Below are 12708 nucleotides of genomic sequence, written 5' to 3'. Positions count from 1 at the left end.
CCGCATTTTATTGCATTAGGTATAAGATAACAACCATTTTGCACAACAGATAAGCTAGTATGCATTTCCAGGAAGTTTAATTATGATTTGACCAATTTGCAGGAAAAGAAAAATCTTAATATATTCAATAGCTGCAAGTCTGCTATGATGTAGCAGAGGAGTAGCTGGAAGAAGAAGGGAACCAAACAGCACATCTGTGGGCATCACACCTTTGTTGCCAGGCATGTGTCCAGGTCAGTTCCAACCTTGTTATATCAAAAGCTGTGCAGGCTGCCTACCACTCCTTCCATAATTGCTTCATTATAGCTAAATATTCTACTGCCAGTTACTTGGGAAACGGTGACAACAGTGATGATGATGAAACTAATAATGATGATGTTGGTAATGGTGATGGTTTATCTTACTGTCTTTATCCATGACAGGTGTAGTTCAAGCCAGTGGTGGGATGCGCAGGCAATGGAGAGTCTCCCCATACCTCTGGGCCCATGTCATCCACAGAACCCGGTACAGTATTGTTTTACAAGTGGACACTATGCAGTTTTGGAATTTTAGCACCATTATCGTATGGTATAGTCCCTAAGGATCACAAATAACCCTCATTACCCCATTCGGAAATTTATTATTACTCCCCTAAGATAGGTTAGGTATGTTGGGTTTGGTTTGGTTAGTTTTATTGTGTTTGGTGAGGGGCATTTCTGACAAAAATGAAGGTCAGAAACATTCGAATCGCATCAGAAACTGCCAGAAAAATATATCGCACTACCTGGGGGGTGTATTGTCCACTTGTAATAATTTACCAAGAACCCAAGGTCACACACTGTATAGTTTTCAACTCCCTCAGTGTGATGAGCTGTTCTTGTATTATTTATTGCCATCCCCAGATGATCTTGTTTGGCATAGGAGAGACTTATTACAGGGGTTAGGTATAGCCTTCATTAAGCACTTCACTGTTGCATCATCATCATCCAGACCTCCTTTCCCATCCTAGGGCAGGGTGAGGAGTAGCAACATTCAGACAGCCCAAGTTTACCCAGTCCAATGGGCCATGCTTCCATTCACTCATCATTCAAGCCCCTGGAATCCTGGCTCTATCTGATACACCAAAAACATTCACCATATTCTGTAGCTTCACATAAACATATCCGATAGAGTTAATACGGATACTGTCACATTAAAAGGGGTGTCAAATCCTTGATCATGCTCTTCTCACAACATTCATCCAGCCAGCTTGGATCTCATGTCAGTTCACTAGCCTCATAAACCACAGACCTTACTATATTCCTTCTGCCTTAACTTGGCCTAGAGTTTCATACTTTTGTAGCTCAGTGGCAGAAAAAGTCAGTATGGTTTCTTGACAAGCACTTCTTCGTGACTAGTGCCATATTTGTATTGTTTATGAAGACTCCAACTATCTATCTATCTGTCTGTCTGTGGAAGGGAGAAGAGAGAGAGAGACCAAGGATGAGATGAGGGCTGGAGTGGGTATATATGAGAGATGAGGATGTCAGTTGGCAGGATAAGGTGACGTGGAGTCGATTTATTTGTGGCCACCCCTTACAGTATTAAGGTGTCTGGCAATAGATAGATAGATAGATAGTGGAATGTGTGGTATTTGCATTGGTCATCAATGTATTGTGAAGAAATAATGATGAGATGATGATGACGAAGATAACGATGATGATGATGATGATGATGACAAAGACGATGATAATGATGAAGATAACAATGATGATGATGACGACGACAATGAAGATAACGATGATGAGAAGATGAAGATAATGGTGATGATGATGATGATGATGACAAAGACGATGATAATGATGAAGATAACAATGATGATGAGGACGACAATGAAGATAACGATGATGAGAAGATGAAGATAATGGTGATGATGATGATGATTTACTTTATTTTTGTTGCTGTCTCTAATTTTCTCTCTCTCTCGGCAGTGATGGTGTGGTGGAGGCGGAAACACAAGAGCTACTACGACTACCTTCTTTCAACAGTTGGGTGTGGGAAGAGTCGGAAATATTACTGCTGCTGCAACACATGTGAGAGAGAGAGGTGGGAAGGAGAGAGGAATTAAGAGGATGGGAAGGGAAGAGAGAAAATGAATTGGCAGGAATGAGAGAGACAGAGAGGATGGGAAGAGAGAAAATGTGAGTTTATGAGACCAAAGTTGAATTGGAAGGAACAAGAGAGAGAGAGAGTATACATGCATTCTACTGTGTAAATATATATACTGTATATAAGATAAGGTCCTCTTAAATGCTGTTGATCCTCATTAAACCGAACTTAGTGAGTGACAGACTAACTAGGAGAGTAAGTGAATGAGGTTGAGGGGGGAGGAGAGAGGGAGGGGAAGATTGTGGGTGCAATGAAGGGATGAAGTAGAGAGGTATATGAGAGAGGGGGGTGTAAGTTGGGGGGATGGAGAGTGAGAGACTAACTAGAAAGAGTGTGTGTGAGAGAGTTGGAGGGGGGGAAGAGGGAGGGGGAGACTGGGGATGAGATGAGGGATGGAGTAGAGAGGTATATGAGAGAGAGGGATGTAAGCTGGGGGGAGGGCAGGGAAATGGGACAGGGTGACATGGAGGCATTTTGTTTGTGGCCACCCCTTACGGAATTAAGACGTCTGGCTATAGTTAGGTGATAGACAGACAAAGATAGATAGACAGATAGATAGATAGATAAGTACTCTACCAATTTCTCCCCTCCACAGGTATACAGATCTAGGCCTGCTATCCAAGTTCGGCACAGAGATTGAGGTGCTGCGTTATTTTCTGTGCCGCGTCAACCACTGTTACAACCAAGTCCCCTTTCACATCTTCGAACATGCCTTCTGTGTCACTCAGATGGTAAGTGGGTCCTATCTTTGTCGTAGATTTTCATTATTGTTATTATTATTATATAGTGGTAGGTGGGGTCACTCATCATCCACTTACTCGATGCAGTGCTGCTCTCAGGTGACTTCCCTTTCCTCTCTTCCTTCTTTCCTCCCATCCTCTTCTTTCTTTTTTCCTTCGTTCTTTCCTCTTCCTTCTGCCTACGTTTGACTCTGCACTCCCTCTTCTGTCTTTCTTTCCTTCATTCTTTCCTCTTCCTTCTGCCTGTGGGTGACTCTACACTGAGTGACAAACCAAATAGTTTAGTGTACACCAGGAAACCATTTACTATGCTGGGTGGTAACCATATAACCAAATTATGGTGCCTGGTGGTTTAGTGGGTAATTAAGGCTCCCCAATCGGATTGAGCCTTCGCAGGTTTATATCCAAGGGGTGGTTGGGGGTTTGTTGCTCACGTAATGCCACTCAGGGATGAGCGAGGCTTTTCACTCTCATCTTAAATGTCAGGACCAACTTGCCTAGCCCTGGGCTCCTACACTTCTTGTGGGGCAACACAATATTAGATGATGATGATGATGATGATTCTTATTATTGTTGTTTTTTCTCTCTGTCATACCTCATCCTGTCCTAAGATGATGATGATGATGATAGTGGTGATGAAAATGATGATGATAGTGATAATGATGGTGATGACAATGATGTTGATGATGATGATTTCTTGACAGATGTATGGTATGGTGTGGCGTTGTGGATTGCAGGAAAGACTAGGTGATTTAGATGTGTTAATTCTCCTTACATCCTGCATATGCCACGACCTTGACCATCCTGGATTTAACAACATCTACCAGGTAAGGGAAGCATTGTATTGTTTATTTATATTTGGCCTGAGTTTTAAATTACAGTATAGACAATGCACCTTAAGGGATATATAAAAAGAGGTGTGTAGTAGATAGATTGATATATTGTAGTGTTAAATATAGATAGATAGATATACTGTACTGTTAGAAAAATAGATAGATAGGTAGAGTCAGATAGATGGACAGATAGACAGACAGATAGATAGATAGATACACAGATAGATTCACAGCACCACTTAATAGATTCATTTTGCCCACAGATCAACGCGAAAACAGAATTTGCCTTGCAATACAATGACATATCACCGCTTGAAAACCATCACTGCTCCGTTGCATTCACTGTTTTGGAGCAACACGAATGCAACATATTCAGGTGGGTGTATTGAGAGGACGGAGAATGAGAGACTGACTAGGAGAGTGAGTGAGATGGAGAGGAGGGAGGGAGATGGGGAGGGGGAGACCGAAGATGAGATGGAGGAATGACGTGGGGAAGTATGTGTTTGAAAATATTGGGAGAAATATTTTGAGTTGGTCTGGCCATGTAGACAGGATGGAGAATGAGAGACTGACTAGGAGAGTGTATCTGAGTGAGGTGGAGGGGGAGGGGAGGGAAGGGGAGACCACGGATGAGTATTCTAGTCCAAGTTTTTAGTAATTACAGATACTACAAACCCTCTTATGGTAAGGACAACTCCCTTACCCCATTCCAGCTCACACAAAACCATTTTAATCCACAGAAATGTGTCGGCCGAGGACTACAGGAAAATTCGTGAAGGGATGATCTGCTGCATCCTGGCGACGGACATGGCGCGGCACAATGAGATTCTGTCCGACTTTAAAGAGATCATTGAGGAGTTTGATTTCAAGAACCGGGCCCATGTTAACCTTGTACGTATAGACTGTAGTTGATTTTGACTTTTTTTGCCCCCTCATGGTAGGTATAACTTGTTGTATCATTTGTCATATCATTTATAAAGCCAACAATGTACTTGTGTGTGTGTGGCCATTCGCCTTGGACGCTGCAACTGTGAGCAGGGCAATAGGCAGGATGCCGGTGGGGAAGGCAGCGGGAGTGGCTGGGTTAACTGCTAAAATGTTGAAAGCCTCAGGAGATATAGGAGTGGGGTTAGTTGCTTTCTTGATAAATACGATTATGTGTGAGTATGTTGTCCTCAGAGTGTAATTGTAAATGTGTACAAGGGGAAGGGTGATGCCCTGGAAAGAGGAAATTATAGAGGTATAAAGCTTTTAGATCAGATAATGAAGGTAATGGAGAAAGTTCTAGAAGGTATGATTAGAGAAAGAGTGAATATTGATGAGATGCAGTTTGTGTTTATGCCAGGCAGGGGGACCACAGATGCCATATTCATTGTTTGACAGCTTCAGGAAAAATGTTTAGGAAAGAAAAGGGATCTGTACTTTGTTTTTGTTGATATGGAGGAGGCCTTTGATACAGTCCCTTGACAGGTGGTGAAGTGGACAGTGAGAAAGCTTGGGATCGAGGAGTGGCTGGTTAGGGTGGTTATGGCTGTGTATGTGGGTGCTCGCACCCAGGTAAGGGTGAATAGAGATTTGAGTAATGAGTTTTCCGTGAATATTAGTGTGCATCAGGGGTCAGTTTTGATCCCCTTGTTTATTATGGTACTTGAAGCCCTCTCTCGTTACTTCTGAAAGGGACTCCTGTAGATGTGTGCTAATGATTTGATTTGGTGTTGACTGCAGAAAATGAAAGGGAGACAGAGGAAAGATTTAGGAAGTGGAGAGATGGTATGGGGCACAAGGGATTAAGAGTAAATGCAGATAAAACAAAGGTAATGGTATCTAGGGCTGGTGGCAGTACTGTCAAAGTAGAGGGAGGGTGGCCATGTGCAATTTGCCACAAGGGGGTGGGAAGTATTTCCATCTTGTGCAGTGTTTGTGATAAGTGGGTGCATAAGAGATGTAGTGGTATTAGAGGTATTCTGCGAGATAATGCTGATTTCATGTGTACAGTGTGTTGCAGAGAGCAGGTGGAGATTGTCAGGCATGAAAGGATTGAGCTTGCTGGTGAGTCTCTTGAGTGTGTGGAAGAAGTTTTTATTCAGGAGACATGTTATATACTGGAGGTGGGGCTGGAGCTAGCTCTGTGGCTAGAGTGAGAAGTGGTTGGAAGTTCAGAGAGCTGTTGCCTCTCCTGACATTGAAAGGGCTCTCTCTCTGTGCTAAGGGATCTTTGTATGCGGCATGTGTTCATCCATCCATCCATCATCCAATCCTACGTTGCCCTGTGATGGGCATGTGTTAGGAGTGTAATTCTGTATGGCAGTGAGACTTGGGCAGTAAAGGAAGAGGATATTCTCAGGCTCAGACGTACTGAAATTACAATGATTAGGTGGATGTGCAATGTGTCCTTTAGTGCGAGGCTTGGGGGGCCTAGGTTTATGATGGAAGAGTTGAGAGGTAGGATGAGACTGGAGTGTATTGGTGTTGTGATAAGGAGAGGTAGATTGAGATGGTTTGGGCATGTGGAGAGGATGGGGAATGATAACTGGCCAGAGAATGGAGAATGAAAGACTGACTAAGAGGGTGTATTTTTAGAATTTAGACAGTTTATTGAGACAAACAGTTATACATACATATACGTATACAGGTATATCTATATATTACATTATCACCTCAAATGGATGAGGACGCTGAGCTACTCTTCACCCTACTCTGAGATATTACATACCAACATAAGAACATAATGTAATTTTCACCCTGCTCTGAGATATTACATAAGAGCATAATGTACTCTTCACCCTACTCAGATATTTTGTTCAGTTACTCTTACATCACAATATAGCAATGTCTACTTAAGTATGCGTTTGATGTTTTTACAATTCAGTATACTTCCTACTTTATCGTTATTAAACATCCAAACGACTTGTTCGGTCACTGAGTCTACAGCAGGATTTCTAAACTGCGCTAATTTTGAGCAGTGAAGTACATAGTGTTGCAGGGTGTGGGCTCTGGGTTCATTACACAGTCTGCAGCACGTTTTATGATCTGGCGTATCCACTCCAAGCTGCCACAGATATTTATAGCCTAACCTCAGTCTAGTGCATACAGAATCTTTCCACTTATTTCTATATTTTCCATATGTGAAGTGGGTTCTCAGAGCAACGTTAGTATAGTGATACATAGTTTCACTACTAGAATGTTGCTGCACCATTCTCTGATTTTCCTCTTGACCTTGTTGTGTTCTTATTATAGTTTTAATCTGTTTCAAGGTTAGTTGGCATACTACATCTATGTCTTCTTTTTCTGCTGCACTCTTGGCTAGTTCATCAGCTCTTTCGTTACCTGGTATTCCAACATGGGATGGTATCCATGTGAATGATATGAATCTACCCGATTGCTTGAGCTGATGCAGGAAGCTCTACACTGGAAGACTACGTCTGCCAGTGCAGGTGCTGTGCTCTTAAGGGACTCCAGTGCTCCTCGGCTGTCTACGAAGAAGCACACGTCTCCTTCACCTCCTGTGATCTCCCTGAGGCCGTATAATATTGCATATAGCTCTGCCTGAGTGGAAGACACGTTGTTGCTTATTCTAAAATTTATTTCGCTCTGTACACATGCACTGTCTGCTTTATCTAATATTACGATCCCACACCCTGCTCTGCCATCCTCTCTGACTGAACCATCGCAGTAGACGTGAGCAGTGTTTTCATTGTAGAGTTTATTTATTTGGTTTTGTGCATGTGTCCTTAACACACCTACAGCATAACATTCTTTCTTTTTCTGTAGTGGAGATATGCTCACCTTTACCTCTTCCTCTTCCCAGGGTGGAGGCCTAGGTGCCTGCGGTATCTCCTCACAGAAGGTTTGTACTGTACCTCGTATTTGAGTACGTTCCTCGCAAGCTCTTTCACATAGCCATTCTTGCCTTGCCTCCAGAAGGTTCTGGTTCCGTTAACAACATCTTTGATGCTGTTACGGAGTCCCAGTCCGCTTTCTGACCACATGTGTCTTATTGCAGCCGCCACATTGACTTCCTGAATTCTATTTTTTACACTCTGCAAATTTAGCTCAAGTCTCATGACATCTATCATGGTGTTCCTTGGGCAGCTAAGTATGATTCTCATTGCGGCACTCTGGATTTTTTCAAGTTTTTCCAGCCTTCCTTCACCAAGGCAAGAGAGGACTGGGCTTGCGTACTCTAATACCGATCTGACAGTAGTGAGGTACATCATTTTTAGTACTGGTACACCCACCCCTGCACCACTATAGGCCATTGATCTCAAGGGCTGCAATCGTGCCTTGCATTGCGTTATTATGTGGGTCATCTCGGCATCTTTACAGTCTGCTGTGTAGCCGACATACATACCTAGGTACTTGTAAATTCTCACCCTCTCGATGTTTTTGCCATTAATTACTAAATGTTTTTCCCCTAACGCACGGCACTGGAACTTTGTCTTACTCTCGTTAATTACAAGACCCAGACTTTTGATCAGGTTGCCGAACCTGTTCAGTGCAGTTTGCATAACATCAAAAGTTTTGGACTGTATCATGATGTCGTCGGCATAAATTACTGCACTGACCCCGAAACCCAGGTTTTCACGCGCCACTTTTTTCATTAAAAGATTGAAAAGTAATGGGGTAGATCGAGGATGAGGTGGAGGGATGGAGTTGAGAGGTATATGAGGGGGGGGGGAGTTGGGGGGAGGGTAGTCAAATGGTGGGTGACAGAGCGACTTGGAGGCGTTTTGTCTGCGGCCACTCTTTGCGGGATTAGTGCGTTGGGCTATAGATAGATCTAACGGTGGATAAATCAATAATTATATGGCGTCACGGTAGGGTCAGGCTCCATGTTACCTCACCCTTACCAGCTTACTTCGGCATTTGTCAGGTTAATATACATAATACATTCACTGTTATGTCCATCCATCTCTCTCATTCTCCTCATCTCACCCTGTTTACTCCCCTCTCATCATCATCATCATCATCATCATCATATTTCCCAGTTCTGTATTATATAAAACCATCTTTTTTTTTTTTTTTTTTTTACATACTACATAAATGTAAGATGTGTTGTACTTCATGAATATAGGATATGGCTGTATGATAGGCCAGCCAGTTGCAAGTAATGGTGTGTGTGTGTGTGTGTGTGTGTGTGTGTGTGTGTGTAATTCACCGGGTCGGTCAGGATCACTTGATGGTCGTGATCGTCAGCTTTTACCCTCCCGGAAGGGAGCTGAGAGCTCATATAGTCCGATCTAAGGGCAAGGCTGTGACCACACACGCACACACCAGTCCCCTTGCTCAAGGGGGACAGTAACCACCCACTTTGTCAGTGAAACTTTTCGCAACGTGTGTGTGTGTGTGTGTGTGTGTGTGTGTGTGTGTGTGTGTGTGTGTGTGTGTGTGTGTGTGTAAACTTAACCCATTAGCTGTGGTGGCTTCTCTTCAGTTAACATAAAATCGCTTACTGTATGCTGAAGTATATATACATATATATTTATTTTCCGGTCACAGCGTTCATCTAGCACGTCATATACTGTTCAGTTCTGCCGAGTTGCTCTTAGCTGAACGTATCGATGTAACGTTAGCCAAAACAAAATACCGTCTTTGTAACTAATTCGCATCTTACAGTTTCGATATCTAATCTCATTGTTCGTACATCACGATACTTTAGGCAGACAAGAAAATAATCTACCGAAATAGAAAACGCTAGTTACATGGATAACTGATATATTTTTCGTTCCTGGACTAGGCACATTTTACCGGTCTCCTATACTGTCCTACTTTAGCCTAAACCAACCCATCCTAACCTACTTTTCTCTGCCCTACACTACCCTACCCCAGCCTACCCTGCCCTAGCATTCCCTACCCTATCCTACCGCTGAGGTCTCCTGTAGGGATACTCGTTCTTCGGTTTTTGCCAGGCTTAGGGAGGTGGAGGAGATTAAGGTGTTGGACATCCGTTCAGGGGGCGGAGAGACTTACAACATCCCTTTGTCTTGTTGTAAACTTTGGTCTACCCTTTCCCTGTCATGACACTTCTCCGGGGTCGATAATATTCCCCATGCAGTGCTGAGGTACCTGGATGATGAAGCAGTGTCCTTCCTCCTGAGTCTTATAAATAGAATTTGGAGAGATTCGTCCACTCCTGCTTCTTGGCGGGGGGCTGTTGTCCTACCGTTTCACAAGCCAGGTATTGCAGGTCACCATCTTGGTTTGCGTGGTAGGTTGCCTTTACTGATTATGGAATTTTTCCGTATTGGTGCCACCTTGTTTCCCTCATATCCTCAAGAGGAGGGAGTGCCTCAAACTAGTGTCCTTAGTGTCACCGTCTTTGCTAAAGTTCAGGAAGATTTTGTTGGCTCTGTTCCGGAGGGAGTGTCTGCCTCGCCGTATCCTCGCTATCCACATCCGTTTGGGTACAGGGTGAAGGCTGCCATGGGGGATGTGGATGTTCCAACCTTTCTTGTTTGTCCTGTGCGTGTACCAAGGATGGCTCCCTGGCTCCTCTCAGGGGTGCAATCGTGTGTTTACTTTCCTGAGAGAGGGGCCTTTCTTTCCTCACAGGCGGCTCTTTGCTATTTTTTTAGAACATGCTTCCTCTCACAGTGTCTCGATTCTCGTATGTACTGATGGATTGAAATCCCGTGAGGGGACAGGCTTGGGTGTTATATTTCCCGATTTCATTCGTGGTAGGAGTCTTCCCCCCATCGTATCTACTTTTATTGCAGAACTTACTGCTAATTTACTCGCAGTCAAATTGATATTTAGCTTCCCTCCTGTTTGTTATACAGTTTTTAGCGACTCTGCCGATCTCCATTTTGTGTTTTCCCGTCCAATCCTCTTTTGTTGTCTACAGTGTTTTAGAATGGCTGTGCTTGCTGGGGACTGCTTTGTGGTTTTGTACCATTGTGGGCAATGAGCATGGTGACGCCCTGGCAAAGGCTGCTGCCTCTTGCCCATCCTCACCTCTCCCCTGCCTTGCTCAGTTATATTCTTCTAACCACTCACTGTTTGCTCCCACTGGCAGAGTAGGTGGGATGTGGTGGGGGCCAACAAAATGTGTGATATTTGAGGGTAAACAGGCCCCTTCATTTGCCGAGGTCTGAATGCAGGTGGGAGACAGCTTTATGCTGGCTCCGAATGGGCCATTCCTGGTTCTCTCATTGATTTTTAATGGAGGACTCTCCCCCTACTTTCTTTGTGCAATGCTTCGTCCCCCTGACTCTTCGGCTTTTGCTGATGGTGTCCACTGTTGGGGAATTGCGCCATCGTTACCTCTCTGAGCACCGGGCAGGAGAGGGATTGTAGTCTTCTGTTGGTACTTGGAGAGGATGCTTGTTGTGGTGGAGGGGGAAACCTTTGCTTGGTGTAGGCAGCTGCACTACCGTGTAAAATTTAGTATACAGTGGTTTTAGTGTTCTTAGTGTTTTAGTGTTTTTCTTGTTTTAATTATGAATTGTATTTTGTGTGTGTGTGTGTGTGTGTGTGTGTGTGTGTGTGTGTGTATTTCATCTTTTCGAGTGCTTTTATTCTCGTTGTCGTCCGGCGACATATGACCCTGGTTGTTGTATCGCCAGATTTTATTGTACAGTATATACTTTTTCAGTTCAATTTACCCTACCCTACTCTTCTCAACCCTACACTAGCCTACCTCAGCCTACCCTACCCTACCCTGCCATTGCCGACCCAACTCTACCCTACTTTAACCTACCCTCCCCTGTACAGCCCTTTCACCACTACATTACTTTTCCTGTTTTCTTCTCTCTACCTTCGGATGATTCTCTTCACCTCTACAGTAGAGAGAAATTTCGAACTGGAAGGGTTAAATACTGCCATCATCAACCCCATCTCTATCAGGAGATCTCCTAAGCTGAATAAAATCATGCGGTCAGCTAGGACAATGTAAATAAGTTGTTCTCGGCTTGAAAGATTAAATGATTCTGTCCCGTCATCCTAAGAGGGTTTTCTGAAGCTGTAGGATATCGTCAGAAGCTAGCAAAGAGTAAAAGTGACATCCGCAAACCGAGAGCTCTGCGTCCAGCGCTCCGCGGTTCAAGTCCCAGAGGTGGACAGATGTTTTGACATGTAGACGTTACCAGGGCGTAGCTTGGTGGCCTACCCTTTAATATTCTGGACTAATGGTGGTCTAGCCTCGTGCCCCTGCGCTCCACCTCATAAAAAAAAAAAAGGAAAGCCAAGGGTCATGAATGAACTAAAGGACTGAACTAAGCGGAGAAGAACAAAAATCATAGAGAAGATTGCCCCAAATTTGATGAGACAGTGTAGTATAACTGAGTGAAATAGGTGTTGGATATGACGGAACTAAACTGCAGTTATACCCACCACTCTTCTGTACCCTACACTACCCTGATTCAGCCTACCCTACCCTACCCAGCCCTACACTACCCTACCCAGCCCTACACTACCCTACCCAGTACACCACCACCCAGCCCTATCTTACCCTGCCATAACCTATCCTACCCTCCCAAACGCAACCATAACCTACCCATGCTTACCCTCGCCTGGCCTAATCGACCCACCTCTATTCAACCCTGCCATAACCGACCCATCCCTACCCCACCCTGCCAAAACCGACCCAAAACCTACCCCACCCTGTCAAAACCGACCCGATCTTACCCCACCCTGCCATATCCGACCCGATCCTACCTCACCCTGCCAAAACCGACCCGATCTTACCCCACCCTACCAAGACCGATCCATTCCTACCCCACCCTGCCAAGACTGACCCGTCCCTACCCCACCCTGCCAAGACCGACCTGTCCCTTCCCCACCCTGCCAAGACCGACCCATCCCTACCCCACCCTGCCATAACCGACCCAATCCTACCCCACCCTGCAAAAACCATCCAAGTCCTACCCCACCCTGCCAAAACTATCCCAGTCCTACCTCACCCTGCCAAAACCGACCCAACCCTACCCCACCCTGGCATAACTGACCCAACCCTACCCTGCCCTAACCAAACCAATCTTATCTAACTCATTTTTCACTCTAACACTTTC

General features: G+C 44.5%; 1 protein-coding gene across 1 annotated transcript; it reads left to right on the top strand.

Annotated features, from left to right (window-relative positions):
• The first annotated feature begins 453 nt into the window (after positions 1-453).
• Positions 454-6773, top strand: LOC145394777 (high affinity cGMP-specific 3',5'-cyclic phosphodiesterase 9A-like). The gene is made up of 7 exons (XM_080268557.1): positions 454-504; positions 1950-2064; positions 2723-2858; positions 3572-3694; positions 3964-4076; positions 4441-4591; positions 6684-6773. The coding sequence occupies exons 1-7, from the start codon at positions 486-488 to the stop codon at positions 6771-6773; spliced, it is 747 nt and encodes a 248-aa protein (XP_080124683.1). The 5' UTR covers positions 454-485.
• Positions 6774-12708: the final 5935 nt, after the last annotated feature.

The sequence above is a fragment of the Coenobita brevimanus genome, chromosome 28, assembly GCF_032717465.1.
Source record: "Coenobita brevimanus isolate Jiangsu-jjx chromosome 28, ASM3271746v2, whole genome shotgun sequence".
In the NCBI taxonomy this organism is placed as follows: domain Eukaryota; kingdom Metazoa; phylum Arthropoda; class Malacostraca; order Decapoda; family Coenobitidae; genus Coenobita; species Coenobita brevimanus.
This window is presented reverse-complemented; position numbering and strand designations above follow the sequence as displayed.

Coding starts and splice junctions, on each gene's coding strand:
- LOC145394777 (XM_080268557.1), top strand. Junction 2,065..2,722: donor AACACATGTGAGAGAGAGAG/GTGGGAAGGAGA, acceptor TCCCCTCCACAG/GTATACAGATCTAGGCCTGC. Junction 4,592..6,683: donor ACCGGGCCCATGTTAACCTT/GTACGTATAGAC, acceptor ATAGTGTTGCAG/GGTGTGGGCTCTGGGTTCAT.